Source organism: Delphinapterus leucas, chromosome 5 (assembly GCF_059928025.1).
Source record: "Delphinapterus leucas isolate spDelLeu-1000000601 "Yukka" chromosome 5, BTC_Dleu_Yukka2, whole genome shotgun sequence".
NCBI classification, from domain to species: Eukaryota; Metazoa; Chordata; class Mammalia; order Artiodactyla; family Monodontidae; genus Delphinapterus; species Delphinapterus leucas.
In genome coordinates this window covers 133,020,186-133,044,615 of record NC_143133.1, presented here as the reverse complement: position 1 = coordinate 133,044,615, position 24,430 = coordinate 133,020,186, and the positions used below count along the sequence as shown (strand labels likewise).

General features: G+C 35.6%; 1 protein-coding gene across 1 annotated transcript in view; it reads right to left on the bottom strand.

Annotated features, from left to right (window-relative positions):
* The window catches only part of LOC111179032 (follistatin-related protein 5), a 143,482-nt gene that overhangs the window by 6,169 nt on the left and 112,883 nt on the right, over positions 1–24,430 (bottom strand). The window contains exons 7-8 of the mRNA XM_089911286.1: positions 21,704–21,853; positions 767–874 (exon numbers count right to left, since the gene is read on the bottom strand). Of these exons, the coding sequence (XP_089767412.1) occupies positions 767–874; positions 21,704–21,853 (258 nt within the window). The remainder of the gene's footprint in view (positions 1–766; positions 875–21,703; positions 21,854–24,430) is intronic.

Genomic DNA, 24,430 nt, shown 5'->3' with positions numbered 1-24,430 from the left:
AAATAAGTCTTGTTGTATGTCGTATTTTAAGAGTAATTCTCAGTTCTTACATTTTATTTTATATTTTCAGTTGTGAAACTAACCTTTCACTTCCACCCACCAAGTATTTTAAAAATTCACTAAATCTTATTAGCATAATTTTTATTAGACATTCAGAGAAAAAGAACCTGTTTTTAGATGGCTGGACAATGTGTGGGAAGTTTCTCATCAACTCTACAGATAGTCACTGTCAAAATGTGTATATATGTATATATACCTCTATCTGTCAATTTCTCATGTAAACAATTTCAAAACATAAGCAAATTTCACAAAAATGACAGTACATATTCCCAATTAGAAGTGAACCTGCACTCAGATAGTAAAGTACTATGTGTTTGGAGAACACTGGGGACCTGCTTTGAGACTCTGTCTAACTCTCCTGGTCTCTATCTCACAGGACCCACCCTCCAGGCCCCATTTAAAACAGATGGAAACAAGAAAATTCTCATGAAAATTCGAGGGAGGTAGGAAACGTAAATCATAATATCTTTTTCTTAATGGCTTCAGCTTTGTCATCGTAGGTTATTCTTTTTGCATATAAATCTAATGTTTGGAACGTCTGAACTAAAATATTTTCCAAGCAAAAAGGTACTTGAGAATCAACATTTTTTCCCCTTACTGTGAAGATCTAGGTGGAAGAATATCATTGTTAAATGGTTATGTGTCCAGTTAGATATTGAAAGGTTTAAAGATCATTATTTTCTCAAATATACTGAAATGTACTTACCTGTAGTGTTGGAGAAGTCTTTTCCATGGTACCCCAGCTTAGCACCCAGACTTGATCATGTGATTTGTCGTAGTGTAATTTAACAGGGATGGGGTCTGTGCTTACTGCCTGTAATAGATAGAAGTTGAAAAAGTTTTCAGACCGAAATATTAGTTTAAAACTAGGCCAAAAATTATAGAAAAATCCAGGAGTTTAGATGTCAGATTAAAAACGTATGTTGCCAATGATCTAATTTTCTAAACCTTTATTTGGTTAATTTGGAAATATAATACATTACTCAAATATATTTTTGCACAATTTTATATAGTCTTACATTCATTCATTACCTATGCAAATTCATTACCTATGCAAATAATGGAGAAGCTATTTAGAAACTCAAGATATAAATGATTAATATGTGCATTTTAATCAACTGTTGAGTACAGGTAAGAACTATATTTATACTATTAGATTTTTCTATCCCACTGCTGGTTATGGGACTTGACCATTTATAATGCTAAAATGCCAACAATCTGATATATGGTTGTAACTCTAATAACAGATTACCTAATTTAGTTTCCTTAATGAGAAGTCTAAAGCCACAGAAAAAGAAGCAATTTTCTGTATCGTACTTGATATGGTAAATGTATTTTTCTGCTAATATTTATAATATCTAGCATTTACTGAAAACAAAACTTCCAAAACATGCATTGCTGCCAGAAAGTTATTTCACTCACCTTAATTCCAAGCTATTTATATCATAAGCTAATACCTTTTGGAAGTAATTTCCTGCAATATTAATAGTTACACATTTTCTAATTTAATAACATAGAACAAATTGTTTTCAGTAAAACCACCTTTATCCAATATTGAAAACGTTTCTTTCCAAGCTCTACTGAATATCCTTAGAGAATTTCCCAAGTCCTAGTTTATAATGTAATTCTCTTCTCAGTGGATTAAATGTAAACTATAGTTGCAGTTGAATATATAGAGATTCATATTTTAACTAACACTTTGGCAATTTAGTCTTACTAAAGTATTTCTTTTCTGAAATCTTGCCCTGTATTTTATCTACTTAAAATTCTCAATATTCTTGGATCAGAATTAATTACTGGATTTCTGAAAAGACCTATTTAAGCATTTCTGTATTAGTGTCCTCACCCCTTTCTTTCTGGCTAACAGAGCCATGATAACATTTTGGGTTCAGCTGGGCAGTGATGTTCTAAGGGAAGGTAGCCCACCTGAGGACCAGCAGAGATTTAAGCCAATGACTAATCTTATTCCCCTTTGACAAGGGTGAAATTTCTCCGACTCCCTAGAGGTGAGGGGTAGTCACATGGCATATCCTAGTTTACACATTGTGAAGATTAAGGTGATGAATGATTTCTGAGAGTGAAGCATTTCCATCGAAAGAGACAATAGCAGGAGGAGACCTCCACGCACCACACTTTCTCCTTCTTCCTGCTTTGAATGCTGTCAGATGAGGATATTAAGCCTCAATTTCTAAAGCCATTTTGAGGTCACGAAACAATAAGCTTAAGAAGGAAAAGCCACCACTTTGAGGATTTAGCAGGAGAAACATGAAGGGAGACTGAATTCTCCATGATAGTCTTAAATTGCGGCACAAACCTAGAATAACTATCCCGAGACTTGATGCTATTTGGGATAACTATACAGTTCTATTGCTTGAGGAATAGCTGGTCTGGTATTTGGTGAATCATACTCAAGTGAATGCCAGACGTTTCATTTCGATTCTTCATGTACTGATCAATAATTTCAACGGGTATATAGCAAAAGAGCCATCATTAATCATTACACTAATAACAAGGCAGTAAGATTCCTTTGATTTTTCAAATTTTTCCCTTTATATGTTAAACCTGATCTATGTAGGATTATAATAGCCTATTTTGCATGCAACTTAAAATGGAATAATCTTTAAGCATTTAAAAAGTTAAAGATAAAATAATTCAATAGGCAACAGAAGCAGCAATAACAAAAAGACCTCATTGTTAATCAATTGTTAGGATATGGTTATAAAAATAGCAAAGATCCTTAGATAACTTTATAAAGTAGGGAACAATTTGAATAAAAATTTTCAGTTTGCCAGCTCTCATAAATTTATTTTCTTTCCACTTGGCCCTTCATAAATATTATCTTGTAAGGACATACCACGATCCATAGGTTCTGTTAATGTCCCCATAAGACGTGATAAGAAAACTGAGACACTTATCTTACCAGCAGTCATCCAGCCAGTGAACAGCAAGCCTGGGATCTGGGTCTGAGTTCTTTCCCAAAGTGGGAACCTCCCTACCTATGAAAGACCATTCCTCCTAGTGGACAGTTTCATTCCTGACAATGTTTGGATATGCTGCCCTATTATTTACGCTTCATAGATAAGAAACATTCTTTTGGGTTTTTTTTCTTTTGGAGGGTGAAGAGAAACCCATGGGACCCAAGTATATGCAGTATCATTTGTATAAGCAATACAATCCCAGGGGAGAATCACTGAGAGGCAGTATACACCATGCTTATGCGCATGTATTCGGAAGCTGACTTCAAATCTCAGTGTCTTCACTTAAATTTAAATAATAATAATAACTTGGGAACTTACTAACGCTTTCTGTGGCTCAGTTTCCTCTATAATAAAATGGAGACAGCAATAACACCTACTTCAGAGGGTCGTTGTAAATACTGGGTGAGGTAGTAAATATAAAGTGCTCAGGTATGCCTGATGAATGCTAAACATGATGGAAATACCACTGCTCCTACTATTAGAAAAACTAACTGAACTAGAGTATTTTCATGACAGCATTATAGTGTTTTAGAGATGTAATGCCCTTATTTAGCAAATGAAGAAACTAGAAGAGGTTATTTACTTTAATAATCACAGTCTCTGTCCTGGAAGAGTTTATAGGTGAGAGGGTGCAAGAAGAATTTAAAATAACTTGATGCATGTCACAAAATAAAAATAAGGGCCAAATGCCTTGGAAGCTCAGAGGAAGAAGTACAGAGCAGGATGGGGGAGAAGAGGAAGTGAGGCTTTAATTGAGCCTTAAAGGATAAACATTTTCTTTTATAAATGGCAGGACAGAGACAATTTTTTATTTATCTTATTTTTTTTAAATTGGGGTATATTTGCTTTACAATGTTGTGTTAGTTTATGCTGTACAAAAGAGTGAATCAGCTATACGTATACCTATATCCCCTCCCTCTGCATCTCCCTTCCACCCCTCCCATCCCACCCCGCTAGGTCATCACAGAGCACTGAGCTGAGCTCCCTGTGCTACACTGCAGGTTCCCACTGGCTATCAATTTGACACATGGTAGTGCATTTTTTAAAGTTAAGTTATGAGAATATATTTCAGGAGGTGTCAGAAGGCAGTTCACAATTAAATTCCTTCAAATAAGTGAAGATATACGTTTTTGAAGGAAGAAAATATCAATTTTCAAAACAACTTCTCAATTTGAAAGGAAAAATCTATTTACAAGTTTTCAAGTGTGCAGATACAAAACGTTTTACGGAGGAAATGTTGACATGGTTTTCAGCAAGGAAATCATACAACAATGACAAAAATATGTGCAAACAACCGTATTCAGGATCATCTTTCCATAACCCAGTTTTCAGTCAAAAAATAGAAATTTTCCTACATAAAATGGCCAATGTTTGAAAGGGATAAATTACAGGTGTTGACTTTTATAGAATATCTGCTGGTCTACTTTGGAAATTACTCTAAACGTTCAATTTAGACCATTAGCTTCTGAAAAAGAGAAAGGCACTATATTTGACACACACAAGAAATTCGTGCCACAAGTAAGCCTGTAAGCCTGTGTTATAAAACAGATCTTACTTTTGAAAAAGACAGTATAGAGTCTCTTATCCTTAATGGTGCTCTTTCTCCTCTACTTCCCATCCTCACGCCCCAGCTGGACCTGCCTTCCAAACGCTGAGCCCTTTGCAGCTCCTGCCCTGCTTAGACCACATAGGGGCCTCTATCACCTCCAACCTCATCTCCTGGTTTCCACCCTTCAAATTTCTACTTGTCCACTTTCTCGACAGATTCGTCAGAGTGATTTGTTTTCTTTTCTCTTCTGGTGAGCATCAGGCAGATCATGGCACCAATTTGCTCAAAACACAATGTCTTCTCAGTTCCCTCAGAGTAAAAGCCAAAAGCCCTTATAATGACCTGTTGCACCTGGTCTTCTTTCTCAGATCCTTCACCTCCCAGGCTCCCCCCGATGGCTCCAATCCAGATGCTCTGGCTTCCTTGCTGTTCATCCAACATGCTGATCACTTCTACTTTTTGGAGGCTTTTCCCCAGAACCAAACGCCTTCCCCAGATAACCCAGTGTCTACTTCTTGACGCCTTTGCTGAGAACTCACCTTGTGGGTGAGGCCAGCATGACCACTGTATTTAATAGTGTAACCAGCCTGCCCTTCATCTTTCACTTTCCCAATCCCACCTGGTCTGCTCTGCCATTTTACCTTTTCCAGTGGCACTGACCACTTTCCATATCGTAGGATTTACATATCATTTTTAGTATTCTTATTTTTTGTTGTTTGTCTCTATCCGGTGGGCTCTAGGCTCCAAGAAGGCAGGCCTTTTGTGTTTGTTTAGCTCAACGGTATCACTTATGCACTTAGAACAGTACCTTGTAAATTGTAGTATTCAATATATAATTAATGAACACCTACATCTACTTCATTGGGAAGAGCAAATGGCAAAACTGAACAACATGACAAAAGGCACTACAATTAAGATCATGATTATTACTTTATAAAACAAAGACAACTACGCTCTGCACTAGGCTTGTTATGAACAAAAGTTTTCTCTAAATATTTTACAAATACCTATTTTAATCTTCTTGATAGTTGTGTTGTTGACATGTGCACTATTGATATTTATATAGATAACAGTAAACAAAAGACTAAGGGTACCAATGTCCATCCCTACAGACTATAAAATTCACACTCTCCTCTCAAGATAACTTCATACCCACCATCCAATATACAGATAAATTCAGGTCTCCAACTTTGGTCCACTTGTTAAATATTTATAAAATGTAACATGATTTTTTTAAGATAAAAATAAAAATAAACAATGTCTTGGGATTCCCTTCTCACAACTAGTCATCTTTCATTGCCCTTGTGTTGCATACATTTCGTTTGGAGACCGTTAGTAAATATTTTTTGTTTCTGCAGCCATCGAGCATTAATCAAGAAAAACAATGTAAATCAATATGTAATGTTCAAGAATATGTGATTGGAAAAAAGCATTGCACATATGCTTATCTTTCACCTCAAAATTACCTTATGTGCCTAGAATGCTCAATTCGTACTTAGTATAATTTGCATTTGACTACCAATATTATTTTGCTAGAAAAATTGTTTTCAAACTTTGCCTTGAGAAGCTTACAGAAATGAGCCTTATTCACAGCAGGTGCTTTGAACTGCCCCATAATAGAACAAAGGGGCTCACTTTTGATCTATTGAATGATTCTGTGAGACTTTGTTTAAATAAAATTTTCTGATACTATAATTTGGAAATTTCTCTCCATCCCATAAACACTGTAATTTTCTGTACACAGTAGCCTTTGCTTGGCCTGGTGATATTCAGATAATTAAGCCACAATCCTTCTTCCAAAGATTTATTGACTTATGAGACATATTCAGAAGTATCTTTCAAATAACTTAACATTTTGTTATTGTAATTAATAGTAGTCTAAATATTCAGATCCTAAAATCATATTTCTTATTTTCCCATGTAAGTACCATTTTCAGTGTTATATTATCATGATGAATTATCTTCTTATCCTATTCCTTTGTAAAAATGTGTAAAATATACTACATAATGTAATAACAAAAAGTTTTTATCTGTTGTAGCTTTATAAAGATATTGATATTTTTTCTTTAATATTTTAAAATATTGTTTCAAACATTGAATAAGGATACAATTTACTTATAGTATGAGTTCTTTTTTTCTTTGTAGATCTATAAATTAACTCCCTCATAATCCCAACATACCTAGTGTGATACAAATTTATCAGTATTAGAGACCTTCAAGATGGCTGAGGAGTAAGACGTGGAAATCACCTTCCTCCCCACAAATACATCAGAAATACACCTATATGTGGAACAAATCCTGCAGAACACCTACTGAATGCTGGCAGAAGACCTCAGACCTCCCAAAAGCCAACAAACTCCCGACATAACTGGGTAGGGCAAAAGAAAAAAACAGAGACAAAAAATAGGGATGGGACCTGCACCTCTAGGAGGGAGCCGTGAAGGAGGAAAGGTTTCTACACACTAGGAGCCCCTTCGCGGGTGGAGACTGCGGGAGGCGGAGGAGGGGGAAGCTTCGGAGACGCAGAGGAGAGCGCAGCCACAGGGGTGCGGAGGGCAAAGCAGGGAGATTCCCGCACAGAGGATCGGTGCCGACCGGCACTCACCCTTAGTTTAGAATTTAGAGGTTATTATCATTGGTAGATTCGTTTATTGATTTGGTTGCTCTCTTCCTTCTTTTTATATATATATATATTTTTTTTCCTTTTTCTCTTTTTGTGAGTGTGTATGTCTATGCTTCTTTGTATGATTTTGTCACTATAGCTTTGCTTTTACCATCTGTCCTAGGATACGGTCTGTCCTTTTTTTTTTCTTAGTATAGTTTTTAGCGTGTGTTATCATTGGTGGATTTGTTTTTTGGTTTGGTTGCTTTCTTCTTTCTTTCTTTCTCTTTTTTTTTCTTTTTTAAATTATTTTCAATTTTTTAATTTTTAATATATTTTTTATTTTAATAACTTTATTCTCTTTTTTCTTCCTTTCTTTCCTTTTGTCTCCATTTTTTTCTGAGCTGTGTCACTGATAGGGTCTTGGTGCTCTGGCCAGGTGTCAGGCCTGAGCTTCTGAGGTGGAAGAGCCAAGTTCAGGATATTGGTCCACCAGACACCTCCCAGCCCCACGTAGTATCAAACAGCAAAAGCTCCCCAGAGATCTCCATCTCAATGCTAAGACCCAGCTCCACTCAACGACCAGCAAGCTACAGTGCTGGACACCCTATGCGAAACAACTAGCAAGACAGGAACACAACTCCACCCATTAGCAGAGAGGCTGCCTAAAATCATAATAATGTCACAGACACCCCAAAACACACCACCAGACACAGTCCTGCCCACCAGAAAGACAAGATCCAGCCTCATTCACCAGAGAACAGGCACCAGTCCCCTCCACCAGGAAGCCTACACAACACACTGAACCAACCTTAGCCACTGGGGGTAGACACCAAAAACAATGGGAATTATCAACCTGCAGCCTGCGAAAAGGAAACCCCAAACACAGTAAGTTAAGCTAAATGAGAAGACAGAGAAGCACACAGCAGATGAAGGAGCAAGATAAAAACCCACCAGACCTAAAAAATGAAGAGGAAAAGAGGAGTATACCTGAATAAGAATTCAGAGCAATGATAGTGAAGGTGATCCAAAATCTTGGAAATAGAATGGAGAAAATAAAAGAAATGTTTAACAAGGACCTAGAAGAACTAATGAGCAAACAAACAGTGATGAACAACAGAATAAATGAAATTTAAAATACTATAGAAGGAATCAATAGAAGAATAACTGAGGCAGAAGAATGTATAAGTGACCTGGAAGATAAAATAGTGGAAATAACTACCACAGAGCAGAATAAAGAAAAAAGAACCAAAAGAATTGAGGACAGTCTCAGAGACCTCTGGGACAAAATTAAACGCACTAAAATTCAAATTATAGGGGTCCCAGAAGAAGAAAAAGAGAAAAAAAAAAAAGGAACTGAGAAAATATTTGAAGAGATTATAGTTGAAAACTTCCCTAAGAAAGGAAATAGTCAATCAGGTCCAGGAAGTGCAAAGAGCCCCATACAGGATAGATCCATGGAGAAACACGACAAGACACATACTGATCAAACAATCAAAAGTTAAATACAAAGACAAAATATTAAAAGCAGCAAGGGAAAAACAACAAATAACATACAAGGCAATCCCCATAAGGTTAACAGCTGATCTTTCAGCAGAAACTCTGCAAGCCAGAAGGGACTGGCAGGACTTATTTAAAGTGATGAAGGAGAAAAACCTACAACCAAGATTACTCTACCCAGCAAGGATCTCATTCAGATTTGATGGAGAAATTAAAACCTTTACAGAAAAGCAAAAGCTGAGAGAGTTCAGCACCACCAAACCAGCTTTACAACAAATACTACAGGAACTTCTCTAGGCAGGAAATACAAAAGAAGGAAAAGACCTATAATAACAAACCCAAAATAATTAAGAAAATGGTAATAGGAACATACATATTGATGACTACCTTAAATGTAAATGGATTAAATGCTCCAACCAAAAGACACAGACTGGCTGAATGCATACAAAAACAAGACCCACATATATGTTGTCTCCAAGAGACCCACTTTAGACCTAGGGACACATACAGACTGAAAGTAAGGGGATGGAAAAAGATATTCCATGCAAATGGAAATCAAAAGAAAGGTTGGGTAGCAATCTTCATAACAGATAAAATACACTTTAAAATAAAGACTATTAAAAGAGACAAAGAAGGACACTACATAATAATCAAGGGATCAAATCAAGAAGAAGATATAACAATTGTAAATAGCTAGCACCCAACATAGGAGCACCTCAATACATAAGGCAAATGCTAACAGCCACAAAAAGGGAAATCAAGAGTAACAATCATAGTAGGGGACATGAACACCCAGCTTTCACCAATGGACAGATCATGCAAAATGAAAATAAATAAGGAAACACAAGCTTTAAATGATACATTAAACAAGATGGACTTAATTGATATTTATAGGACATTCCATCCAAAAACAACAGAATACACTTTCCTCTGAAGTGCTCATGGAACATTCTCCAGGATAGATCATATCTTGGGCCAGAAATCAAGCCTTGGTAAATTTAAGAAAATTGAATCGTATCAAGTATCTTTTCCTACCACAATGCTATGAGACTAGATATCAATTATAGGAAAAACTCTATAAAAAATACAAACACATGGAGGCTAAACAATACACTACTAAATAACCAAGAGATCACTGAAGAAAACAAAGAGCAAGTGAAAAAATACCTAGAAACAAATGACAATGAAAAAACAACAACCCAAAACCTATGTGATGCAGCAAAAACAGTTCTAAGAGGGAAGTTTATAGCAATACAATCCTACCTCAAGAAACAAGAGACGCCTCCAATAAACAACCTAACCTTACACTTAAAGCAATTAGAGAAAGAAGAACAAAAAACTCATAAAGTTAGCAGAAGGAAAGAAATCATAAAGATCAGATCAGAAATAAATGAAAAAGAAATTAAGGAAATGATAGCAAAGATCAATAAAACTAAAAGCTGGTCTTTGAGAAGATAAACAAAAATGATAAACCACTATCTAGACTCATCAAGAAAAACAGGGAGAAGACTCAAATCAACAGAATTAGAAATGAAAAATGAGAAGTAACAACTGACACTGCAGAAATACAAAGGACCATGAGAGATTACTACAAGCAACTATATGCCAATAAAATGGACAACCTGGAAGAAATGGACAAATTCTTAGAAAAGCACAACCTTCTGAGATGGAACCATGAAGAAATAGAAAATATAAACAGACCAATCACAAGCACTGAAATTGAAACTGTGATTAAAAATCTTTCAACAACGGCTTCCCTGATGGTGCAGTGGCTGAGAGTCCGCCGGCTGATGCAGGGGACATGGGTTCGTGCCCTGGTCCGGAAAGATCACACATGCCACAGAGCAGCTGAGCCTGTAAGCCATGGTTGCTGAGCCTGTGCGTCCCGAGCCTGTGCTCTGCAACGGGAGAGGCCACAACATTGAGAGGCCCGTGTACCACAAAAAGAAAAAAAAAAATCTTTCAACAAACAAAAGCCCAGGACCAGAGGGCTACACTGGTGAATTCTATCAAACATTTAGAAAAGAGGTAACACGTATCCTTCTCAAACTCTTCCAAAATATATCAGAGGGGGGTACACTCCCAAACTCATTCTATGAGGCTACCATCACCCTGATACCAAAACCAGACAAAGATGTCACAGGAAAAGAAAACTACAGGCCAATATCACTGATGAACATAGATGCAAAAATCCTCAACAAAATACTAGCAAACAGAATCCAATAGCACAGTAAAAGCATCATACACCATGATCAAGTGGGGTTTATCCCAGGAATACAAGGATTCTTCAATATACACAAATCAATCAATGGGATAAACCATATTAACAAATTGAAGGAGAAAAACCATATGATCATCTCAACAGATGCAGAAAAAGCTTTTGACAAAATTCAACACCTATTTATGATAAAATCCCTCCAGAAAGTAGGCATAGGGGGAACTTACCTCAACATAATAAAGTACATATATGACAAACCCACAGCCAACATTTTTCTCAGTCGTGAAAAGCTGAAAGCATTTTCACTAAGATCAGGAAGAAGACAAGGTTGCCCACTCTCACCACTATTATTCAACGTAGTTTTGGAAGTTTTAGCCACATCAATCAGAGAAGAAAAAGAAATAGAACGAATCCAAATTGGAAAAGAAGTAAAACTGTCAATGTTTGCAGATGACATGATACTATACACAGAGAACCCTAAAGATGCTACCAGAAAACTAGTAGAGCTAATCAATGAATTTGGTAAAGCAGCAGGATACAACATTAATGCACAGAAATCTCTTGCATTCCTGTACACTAATGATGAAAAATCTGAAAGAGAAATTAAGGAAACACTCCCATTTACCATTGCAACAAAAAGAATAAAATAGCTAGGAATAAACCTACCTAAGGAGACAAAAGACCTGTATGCTGAAAACTATAAGACACTGATGAAAGAAATTAAAGATAACACAAACAGATGGAGAGATATACCATGTTCTTGGATTGGAAGAATCAACACTGTTAAAATGACTCTACTATCCAAAGCAATCTACAGATTCAATGCAATCCCTATCAAACTACCAATGGCATGTTTCACAGAACTAGAACAAAAAATTTTGCAATCTGTTTGGAAACATAAAAGACCCCGAATAGCCAAAGCAAACTTGAGAAAGAAAAATGGAGCTGGAGGAATCAGGCTAACTGACTTTAGACTATACTACAAAGCTACAGTAATCAAGACAGTATGATCCTGGCACAAAAACAGAAATATAGATCAATGGAACAGGATAGAAAGCCCAGAGATAAACCCACACACATATGGTCACCTTATTTTTGATAAAGGACGCAAGAATATACAATGGAGAAAAGACAGCCTATTCAATAAGTGGTGCTGGGAAAACTGGAGAGCTACATGTAAAAGAATGAAATTAGAACACTCCCTAACACCATACACAAAAATAAACTCAAAATGGATTAAAGACCTAAATGTAAGGCCAGACACTATCAAATTCTTAGAGGAAAACATAGGCAGAACACTCTATGACATAAATCGCAGCAAGATCCTTTTTGACCCACCTCCTGGAGAAATGGAAATAAAAATAAAACTAAACACATGGGACCTAATGAAACTTAAATGCTTTTGCACAGCAAAGGAAACCATATCAAGGCGAAAAGACAACCCTCAGAATGGGAGAAAATATTTGCAAATGAAGCAACTGACAAAGGCTTAATCTCCAAAATTTACAAGCAGCTCATTCAACTCAATGTAAAAAAAACAAACAACCCAATCCAAAAACGGGCAGAAGTTCTAAATAGCCATTTCTCCAAAGAAGATATACAGATTGCATCAAACGCATGAAAGGATGCTCAACATCACTAAGCATTAGAGAAATGCAAATGCAAATTACACTGTGGTGTCACCTCATACCAATCAGCATGGCCACCATCAAAAAATCTACAAACAATAAATGCTGGAGAGGATGTGGAGAAAAGAGAACTCTCTTGCACTGCTGGTGGGAATGTGAATTGGTACAGCCACTATGGAGAACAGTAGGGAGGTTCCTGTAAAAACTAAAAATAGTACTAGCATATTACCCAGCAATCCCACTACTGGGCATATACCCTGAGAAAACCATAATTCAAAAGAGTCATGTACCAAAATGTTCATTGCAGCTCTATTTACAATAGCCAGGACATGGAAGCAACATAAGTGTCCATCAGCAGATGAATGGATAAAGAAGATGTGGCACATATATATATACAATGGAATATTACTCAGCCAGAAAAAGAAACAAAATTGAGTTATTTTAGTGAGGTGGATGTACCTAGAGTCTGTCATACAGAGTGAAGTAAGTCACAAAGAGAAAAACACATACTGTATGCTAACACATATATATGGAATCTAAAAAAAAAAAATCGTTCTGAAGAACCTAGGGGCAGGACAGGAATAAACACACATACTTAGAGAATGGACTTGGGGACACGGTGAGGGATAAGGGTAAGCTGGGACAAAGTGAGAGAGTGGCATGGATATATATACACTACCAAATGTAAAACAGATAGCTAGTGGGAAGCAGCCACATAGCACAGGGGGATCACCTCGGTGCTTTGTGACCACCTAGTGGGGTGGGATAGGGAGGATGGGAGGGAGACACAAGAGGGAGGAGATATTGGGATATACGTATATGTATAACTGACTCACTTTGTTTTAAAGCAGAAACTAACAAACCATTTTAAAGCAATTATACTTCAATAAAGATGTTGAAAAAATTTTTATCAGTATTCCTTGAGGGGGATGCACCAACTACAAATAATTTAAAACTGATGCTACACTGGTTATGGACCAGTTGTGTCAACTTATATAAAGATGGGTTATTTTGTCAGAGCGAAGTAGTGAGAATAGCAACAAAGATACCCTGAGCCTGGAGTTTAGCCTTGACATGAAGGAGCATGAAGACTGCTGATGACACTTAAGAATACCCGATGTGTTACAATAAGCCACTTCTGCATCCAAGCAGAACCTGATTTTGCTCCACAGAAGGCAAAATGAGGTCAGTTGTCTACTAGTTAATCTTTTACGCAGGAAAATATCACCTGCATGCCATTCTTACAAAAAGTATTAATGGCAAGAAAAGTAATAAGCGTTTGATGTTTAGAGCAACACCAAGGTGATAGATTCCATTAAAAATGTGTGACCTTTTATTTTTAAGCTGCACACAGAAATGATATTAATGTATCCACTGAAAACAAATATACCCCTATGGTAAGAATTTATCATGAGGTTTGTAAAACATGTTGTCAAGAAAACATTTGCCATTTAAGAGTAAAATGCAACAATGTTCAAGTTTTTAAAATGTTTCGTGCTGAAATTACACACTTAATACCAATTCTCACATTCAAATATATACAAAAGAAATAAAAGAAAGTCAGAAATATGATTTCTTAGATAAGGTCAGTATAAAACACTAGGGATCCAATTTAATTGGACTGAAAAAAAAACTTGAAAGAGTAAATTTAAATAAGTTTACTGTTCTTTTTTTCTCTCTCTTTTTTTTCTGTTCAAAAAGAAGGCAATTTGATTTTGGACTTCACTGTTCCATCTCTCTGTCCACCCTATAAAAAATTCTATACTAGTTTCTATCATATTTTGGAGATGATTAAATTTTGATTATAATTATTATTCTTAGTTGCCACTGTATAATATATTTAGGCTAAAATAAAGAAACAAACAGAGGTACAGCACACAATCAGGAAGTATAACTTCATTTGGATACAAAAAAGGCTGACTTGAGTCAGCCTCTGCTGAGAAAAGGTATCAAACTGAGAAAGGATGCTTTACTTTTCACAAAACTAACTTTGTACCTTGCAGGTGACTTTGAGTATACTCTGTCCTTGGATATGATTAAAGCTTTAAATCACAAATGAAGCAGTTTACCTTTATTTTTTTAAGTAGCTAGAAATATTCTTTCCTTAAAGGGTTTTAAAACTTGAATTGGATTATTAATTTATAAAGCATAAGTTTCAATACCTACATCTGTTAAATCTATTATTTACATGTTGTTTTTAAATTAGGAGAAACTTTGAGGGAATTTAGAATTCTAAGAGATTGCCTATTTTCAAGTATAAAAGTAGAGTCATTAGGATATTCCTAATTCACCTTTAAGCATGTACTTTCAAGCATTAAAATTCACATACTCTAAGGTCATGTTAAGACAAATATAGGGATGTGTTATTTCAGCCAACGCTTAGTAGACTTATGGAATTTCATCATCTAAAGAGGCTCACAGACTGAAATTATACATGGTTACAAAAAAAAGAATTTAGACAAATTCAAAGATAGAAAACTTTAATTTTTTAAAGACATTTTTATGGAGTATATATGTAAAATTTTAGGTTGATATTTATAGTCAACAATAGGCCTCAGAAAATAATGTCTCTTTCAGAAAGATGGCTAGACTGAATATACCCAATATGGAAATTTTCATTTTCTAAACTAATTTGGTCTCTAAATATCTATAGAATAGATCATTGCAGAACGTCCCAAATCATTGCAGCTGCTACTTCACTCTACTTCTTTCCAGGGAGGTATTCAAGCACCCTTATAATTCAAAATTTTTCTTTTTATTGACAGAAGGGCGATATTCAATTCCATCCCATACCTCCCCAGAGTTGTGTGGGCAAACCCATGACACAGTACTGCCTTTTTGATCCAAGAATTAAGTGCCCACATATTTCCTACAATAGGGAAGTCTGTTATGTTACTCTCCGTTCCTACTATTCCTCAAATGGAAGGCAGCTATAGAAAAATGAGGCAATAAGGCTGATAAATGGTGGCACGAGGCAAGATGCATGAAGACAGGGTTCAGGTTTGTTTTTGATAGCTGACAATCTGAGAATATGCAGAGACTGTATATAGAGTGGGTAGAAGGGGTAAAACAGGAAGTCAGCCATCAAGACAGTGAAAATACACATTTTTAAATTACTACTTCTCATCAAATTGCTTGCTAAAATGTTAAAGTTCGGAAGAATTTTCACCTCTAATTCCATCTGGGACAGAATTTTCTGTTTTAGTACTCTTAAATCAGTTCATTTGTCATACAAGTGTTCCTTTTTGATTACTTCTTGGATTATATGTTACTAACTTATACTTTCTCTTTAATTTGTTCTTTCTCACTACATTTCCAAATTTACTACCATGACTTTTACTTTAATACTTTCTTAGTTCCTTTTACTCTCTGCCAGGATTGTGGTTATTGTTATTTCTTTTATTCAGTTCTAATAGTATTAACCATGACTTTTGTCCTTGTTCTTTGCCAAAATTCTCAGTTTCCTTTTAATTAGTCTTTTTTGAATAAATCAGTTTTTACCTTTTATATATTCATTTCATTGTGCCTTTATCTACATATATTTTTACTTTCCTTCTTTCATTTACAGTATTGTGATTTTCTTCAGCTAAATTCTAAAATTATCTAGTTAAATGTTTTCTTTTCTTTTCTTTTTTTTTTTTTTTTTTTGCTGTATGCGGGCCTCTCACTGCCGTGGCCTCTCCCGTTGCGGAGCACAGGCTCCGGACGCACAGGCTCAGCGGCCATGGCTCACCGGCCCAGCCGCTCCGCGGCATGTGGGATCTTCCCGGACCGGGGCACGAACCCGTGTCCCCTGCATCGGCAGGCGGACTCTCAACCACTGCGCCACCAGGGAAGCCCAAATGTTTTATTTTCAATCTATTATTTATTTTTTTTCATTACAGTAACAAAATTCCTTCAAAGACAGTCTTACTTGGATTCAACATGTTTAATCATGATTATCAATATTACTTGTTATTGATATTGACATTTTAAATTTACTTTGCAGTTTTTGATAGCTTAGCACTGTGTCAGAGAATCAGTATAAAATGATTTCATTAATATTTCTTGAGGCTAAATTTATAACCCGGCATGTGTTCATTTTCAAAAATGTTTCCTTTAGTGAATGCTATAGTCTGAAGGTTTGTGTCCCCCCAGAATTCACTTGTAATCCTAACCCTCAAAGATGATGGTATCAGATGATGGGCATTTGGGAGGTGATTAAGTCATGATAATGGAGCCCTCATGAGTGGGATTAGTGCTTTTATAAAAAAGACCCCACAGAGATCGCTTACCCCTTCCCCCACGTGAAGACACAGTGAGATGGCAATGGCTATGAACCAGAAAGAGGGCCCTCACCAGGTCATGATCATGCTGCCACCTTGAGAAACAAATTTCTGTTGTTTATAAGCTACGCAGTGTGTTGTATTTAATTAAAGCAGGATGAATGGTGATATCAAATGATATTGAAAAGGTTTAGAAAGTGAAATATTTAGTAATAATGTATATTTAATTACTGCTGGATGCAAAAAATAATACATGTATCTGTTAGTTCAAGCATAGTAATAATGTTCAATTTGCATAAAGTATTAATTTTGTCTGTTGAACAGAAGTATCAAATATTTCTCACTTACATCAGCTTTTTTGTTTTGTTAGTATATGACTAAATTATCTGGAACTGTCCTTAAATTTCAAATTTTATTTTTTCTTATTTTTGGGATATACCTCATAATCTGCATATGGCTAGATTTTCATTATTCGGTCCATTACTTTTTATTATCAGCTATTACTTTACTCCAATCTCGGTTATTATAATTATAAACATATTTGGTTTTATTCTATAATTTTGTTTAAAGATTTTTGTCCTGATTTTTCCATTCTTACTGTTTTCTCTTTCTTAATTCTTCTTTTCCTATTGTATTTAGGAGTAAGTTGTTCATGTAATTCTATTTTTTCATAGACAAATACAATATTTAAGACACAGTTTCTTAAAATATTAATAAACATACTTAATGTACATGGGTAATCCATAATTACTCCCATTCTTAAATAATACAAGAAACCTTAACATATATATTTCAAATAATATCAGCCCTTTCCCTGCTTACATATTGTTGTACAATATTTAAACATTTTTTTTTGCTATTTCAGTCCTGTGTTTTCACTCTTTTAAAACTTTCAAACTTAAATTCAGGGAATATCATTATTATTGACAGTTAGTATTTCAATAGGTCCTATGTTTACCAGTTTACTCGCTCTCTATACATCAAGTAGAACTGCTTAATTTTCCTTATTCCTGAAGCATATAGTTTTCAGTTTGTTTTGTTTAAATTTATTTTGTTGATAAAGTCTATTTTTTTGTATCTGATACAGTAAATAAATTATATACTTTTTTCCACTGACCATATAATATCAGAGTATATTTTATTTCCATTTAGTCTTTTAATAATATTATTTCACTTTCTTTTGGTGTCCATTATCGCTACTGAGAAAATAGCTGCTGTTCTCATAGTACTTTATCTCCTATTTTTAGATCTTCCTTTTGGCTTTATGTGTGGCTGTGTCATGTTAACATATTCAGGTATTGATTTCTTTTCCATTTGTTTCACTGTCCTTTCTAAATCTGAGAGCTTCCTGTATTATATTTTATAAGTTGTATAATAAAGAGTAATACATAGTATATGTACATAATATATACAAATATATATAGTATATATAATATATATTACATATAAACATATACACATATATTATATCTATTATTATATACATATACTATGTATTACTCTTTATTATATTACAGAAAATTCTCATTCACTTTGACCGAATTATCAACATTTCCCTTTTCTTTCTATTATCTCCCTCCAGAATTTATCCTTTCTACTGTTAATGTATAAATAAAGTCTGATATTTCAAAATACATTTGCTTCTCATTATTAATGGCATTTGTTCTACAAAGTCACCACAAACACTGAATTTCTGGACACTGAACCACTGCTTCTATAGGAAATGCATAGTTTGGTTCCTATCAGTCTCTGGTCACAAGATTTTCATCATCTGATCAATACATAACCTAATTTCATGAGTGTTTCTGCACAGAGAAACGTTATTTAATACATATTGTTTATTAATTAACAGTAACATTGAGAACTTCCCTGGTGGCACAGTGGTTAAGAATCCGCCTGCCAATTCAGGGGAAACGGGTTCGAGGGCTGGTCCAGGAAGATCCCACATGCTGCAGAGCAACTAAGCCCGTGCACCACAACTAACTGAGCCTGCGCTCTAGAGCCCGCGAGCCACAACTACTGAGCCCGCGTAGCACAACTACTGAAGCCCACGCTCCTAGAGCCCATGCTCTGCAACGAGAAGCCACTGCAATGAGAAGCCCACGCACCGCAACAAAGAGTAGTCCCCGCTCGCCGCAACTAGAGAAAGCACGTGCACAGTAACAAAGACCCAACGCAGCCAAAACGAAATAAACAAACAAATAAATAAATTTATATTAAAAAAATAAACCAGTAACATTGAACTCAGGGCCATACAGCGTTAGGACTCATGACTGAATTAAGCCCACCGTTAGGCACACCACGACCTTCCTTCACAAGCGTTTCAACACAACAAAATTGTCCTTGAAGACACAATAGTAAATAGACCGTGAAAAAAACACTTGTTCGCAGTATGAAAGCCGAACCAAAAAAGTCGGGGTGTTTCCTTTTCCAACCTGAGCTGGGAACATGTACTTCAGGTCACACATTTCTCCTCACTCTGCACAAGTCCCTGAGCGTCTGCAAAACACCATGTGTATTGGTTTTGTGGTTCTAAATAAATTCAAGAGAGTGAGTTTTAAATAAAGAATCAGCAAACAATGAGAATCAACTGTAATCGATTTTTCTGCAGCGAAAAAAAAAAAAGAATAGCACTAGCTCCATGCAAACAAAATGACTTCACAATTATCATGTAGCCAGACACAGACAGTGAATACTGTATATTTCCATCTCTGTAATATTCAAAATTAGGCAATACTGACTTATGGTGACAGAAAGCCACATAATGATTACCTTTGGATAGGTAATTACTAGAAGGGGTAATAAAGCATAATTATTATTTTCATAAGATCACAGGGAAAACCCATTTGGACTGAGGCCCAATTTTCTAACTTCTAAAAATGTGTTAGATCCTTATCTGAAAATATCCACAATCATAATTATATTGTAATATTATTTTAATATTTTAACCTTGTATAATGTCTTTTACATTCTGCTTTTTTATAGGCATTATAGACACTTTGAAAAATAATATAATTGATGTGATTTTTTACCATTGCATGAATGTTTCATTATTGATATTTCCTATTAATTTTAAACTTTACTTCATTGTCTGAAGATGGAAGTTAGATGAATAATAAATTATGTTAACTTTTCTCACTTTTGAATATCTGCTAGGTAGTACATACTCAGTCAGTGTAGGTTTCTAGTTTGAACACTGAATTTAAAAACCAGCCTGATTAAAAGAACATCTAGTAGCTAACACATGCTAACTAAAGAGTCTTGATAATCCCTGACTGAATGCCTATAATTCGCTGGCCTATGTTGCAGCTGAAATCAAAGTAAAATCAACCTGGTCAAAAATCATGCAGTCTCAAAGACAGACACATAGGAAGCAAAATAGACAGAAAAAATATGTTCTCACAGAAGATACTGGACCGTTAGTTTGGGTGCACAGGGAACTGTGTAACCCTGGAGGCCTTAGAATTTTCTAGTAGACAGTTATTCATCCTTCTACTCATGACTCTTCTGTTCATTCTCACAGTAGAAACTGAACCACTGGACTAATTATCCATTGTAAATTTGTAACCCTGGAGATATCAGAGCTTTCTAATAGAAACACTTTTGATTCTTTTATTTGTAATACCAAACACATCTCATAAAAGGCAATTAATGAAGTATACAGAATGGATAGATGGGTGGATGGAATGAATAGATGGGTGGATGGAATGGATAGATGGGTGGATGGAATGGATAGGTGGGTGGATGGAATGGATAGGTGGGTGGATGGAATGGATAGGTGGGTGGATGGAATGGATAGATGGCTGGATGAATTCACGTGAAGCTGTTAAGAACTCTTAGAATGAGAGGCCCTGATTTTGAACTTCTTAACACTTCTTTTGGTTCTAGTCAGGAATCAACATTAGAGGGACTAACAGCTACTTCAAATTCAAACCAATACTGATGTAAAAGAAAAAAAAATCTCTGTAAATATAAGAAATGGTTAGATTCCCGTGTCTGTCAGAATTTTGATAGTAAATAGCACTTCTATAGTCCAGACTCTGCTACAAATGCTTTGTATGCATAAATTGGTATAATCCTTAATATAACTTTATGAGATATGTACAGTTATTATTCCCATTTAACAGATTATACATATCTCACAAAACTATTTTAAGTTTGTTTCCTTTGAGCTGAGAAGCCATAGATCCTAACAGTCAAAGGCTGAGATACTGGAGCCAGACTGCCCAGGCATAAATCCTGCACTGCCCCTTGATTATTGTAAGACTGAGTTCTAGTAGGCTGTCCAAGATGGACAGTCTTAGAAAGAGCAGGGCATAAAATAGGTGATGGCTCAAACCAGAATAGTTTTTCATAACCATGACCATGGCAACATGGAAAAATGACATGGCAAGGCGTGTTATAGGTGTTTTTCTCTGTCATTGACCTATGCACATATTACTTGTTTTACTACTATAGTAAAACCTACTAAGCTACTATTATCCAGTAAATCTACTATTGTCTCAGCCTTTGTTAAGAATCACATGAGAAAGATATACTACTTTACTGTGATGGTAACTAGGAACACCTTAATTGGCCTTGGACTGGGACTCTCTTTGCTCTAGACACAATAAGCAATTGTGAGGATGTTTTTTGTATAACTGGTCATGTGGGGATTATGAGGTATTCATGGAATTTAACTGTTGAAAACAAAAGCTATTTCAATTACTTCTTTAATTCTTTAGGCTCAAGGAGCGGAATGAGAGGACAGTTTGTAGAAATTGTGTATACTTTTTAGTTATGCAAATAACGAAACAAGTTATCAATGGCAACCAAATGGCAATGCACGAGCTACCTGGTAAAGTCTATTACATTAAATTAAATAGTCTTCAAAACCACTTTCAAAAGGAGGAGTCATTCATACCTGAATAACTTTTTGAGACTGCACATCAACAAGAAGGACTCTGTCCAAAGTTGGCTGTGCCACATAAATGAACTTGTCCTTGACATTGACAGCTGTGGCCCACACACACCTCTGGACTTCATCGCCTTCAGCTCTGGGACAGACTTCACCCTGTAATTTAGAAAATAAAAATCAAATGAATATCTTAAATGATAACATGGATATAGCCATATTATGAGTAACATTAATGTTTCATGCTCTACTACTTTTAGCATCAAAAGTTTTATATATATATATATATATGTTAAATATATATTCATATGTTACATATTTATATATTTAATTTATGTCAAATATATAAATATATAAAGAGTCAAATCAAATAGAACAGTATATAGTGCATATTTAAATTCATTAAATTTGTATAGGAATCAATGTGAAATAACCCTTAAAATATATTTTATTAAGCCTTTGAATGCTTATTTATAGTAACATATAGTCTTTTCATTTGTCACTACCTATCCTTAGCTCAGTAACTGCAGAAGTACATAATAAATCGACCGTTTCCTCCCAAATCCCCCCAATCTCAAACTTCTTTACCAGACATTATATGCCACACTAAAGTATATTTAGAGCTTCTCAAAACCTCAAGAGCTGCCCTCATAGCATATTCATGGGCTTTTTAAAAGCTACCAAATCCACTACACAAGACTGAAGGAGTCTTCTACTTTGTGGAGAACCAGAAACTTAGAAAAATGATAATAAGGTAGTTACTCGAAATGGTTATTTTATTTTCAATTTGGTATCAAGGTCAAATTTTATAAAGTCCTTTAAGCTGCCTAAGCCCTTTTCATTCTTCTCCTTTACCCTAGAACTACCTTCTGGTTAATATTGTGTAGTTTGTGCTATATGGTCATAAAGGAGGCAAAAATTATCTTCTATTTCTTCCTTCCAACATTCAGTAAGTGAATGTTGAAGGGATACGTAAGCCTTTCTGATTTGTATGGGCAGACACATGGTGATTAGAAGAAATGTCATTTAGCTTGTTATTTTTGTTTCAGGTTTTTCTTTTATTCACTGGTCTGTTGGTTTTGTGATTCTCACAATTTATCTGTAGTTAGAAAAACCACTGAGAAGAGAGATTTCTTGAACTATACATGAAATATATGTATAAAGATAAACACTTACTTACATAATGATAATGATAAACACTGATTCCAAATATGTCACTTGTTTTATGGTTTACGCCTGATCACTGATTATCATGTCTAATTCATTGATTTGTATACTCCAGTTGGTAACTCATGAGCTCAATTAGAATACTCTCTTTAACCTCTAATTCAAACCAAAACATTTATTTTTCAGGAGATATACCATCCACCATATATATTTAATAATCATAAAACAAAATCAACAAAATTTTCATGGTCAACACCACCTAAGCATTTCTTTCAATGAAAAGATAATACTGACAGCACATAAACCACATTTGTCTTTTAGTGACTAAAATGACTACCACAATAACTCTTCTGAGGCAGCACAACCACAGTAGGTATTTTTTCTTGCTTGCATAAAACTTGCAAAATAATGCAAAACCCAGAACACTTTGGAATGAGAAGCTTAGTATGTAGCTTGCTGGGGTTTTTTCCCCCAAAACTTCAGATCTAATTCCAGAGGACCTGGAGAATCCACTCAATTTTAAGTTCCAGTCCAGGGCTTCCCTGGTGGCGCAGTGGTTGAGAGTCCGCCTGCCGATGCAGGGGACACGGGTTCGTGCCCCGGTCCGGGAAGATCCCACATGCCGTGGAGCGGCTGGGCCCGTGAGCCATGGCCGCTGAGCCTGTGCGTCTGGAGCCTGTGCTCTGCAACGGGAGAGGCCCGCGTACCAAAAAAAAAAAAAAAAAAAAAAAAAAGATCCAGTCCAGAATTCCCAGGTTCACTAAAATATCAGGGACATATAACACCAGGGAATTGTAGTGTTCTCTGAACAGTACAAGTGTGACAGGCTTCCAGGACATAAGCAAAACTAAACATCACGTGTATATTTCCGATAGTTCTGGGGAGTATGAATGAACTGCATTTCATAGAATGCACCACAATAATACTGAGATGACCACCAGTGGTGTCCATGGCACTCGTCAGCAGGCAACACAAACCTGATGGCAGAAATCTGTCCTCAGCACATGCCCAGAACACAGTACAGGATTGTACCTTCATTCATCAATTCACTGAAACATTATTTTCTACACCATTTTTCTTCAGAAGTATTGGGTTGGTCAAAAGGTTCGTTCAGTTTTTTCCTCAAGATGCCTCTAGTAGCACTTAGTTGTCTTTAACTTCATTCAAAACAATTTTGTTAGATTGCACTGTGACAGCTGTCATATCAGTGTGCATTTAAAAGAAATTATCAAAATTGGCGAACTTGTGTGGAGCCATTTTAATATTGAAGATGGAAGAAAAAAAGCAACATTCTTGGTATATCATGCTTTATTATTTCAAGAAAGGTAAAAACGTAACCAAAAAAAAGATTTGTGCAATGTATGGAGAAGGTGCTGTGACTGATCGAACGTGTCAAAAGTGGTTTGTGAAGTTTCATGCTGGAGATTTCTTGCTGGACGACGCTCCACAGGTAGGTAGACCAGTTGAAGTTGATAGTGATCGAATTGAGACAACTGAGAACAATCAACGTTATACCACTTGGGAGATAGCCGACATACTCAAAATATCCAAATCAAGTGTTAAAAATCA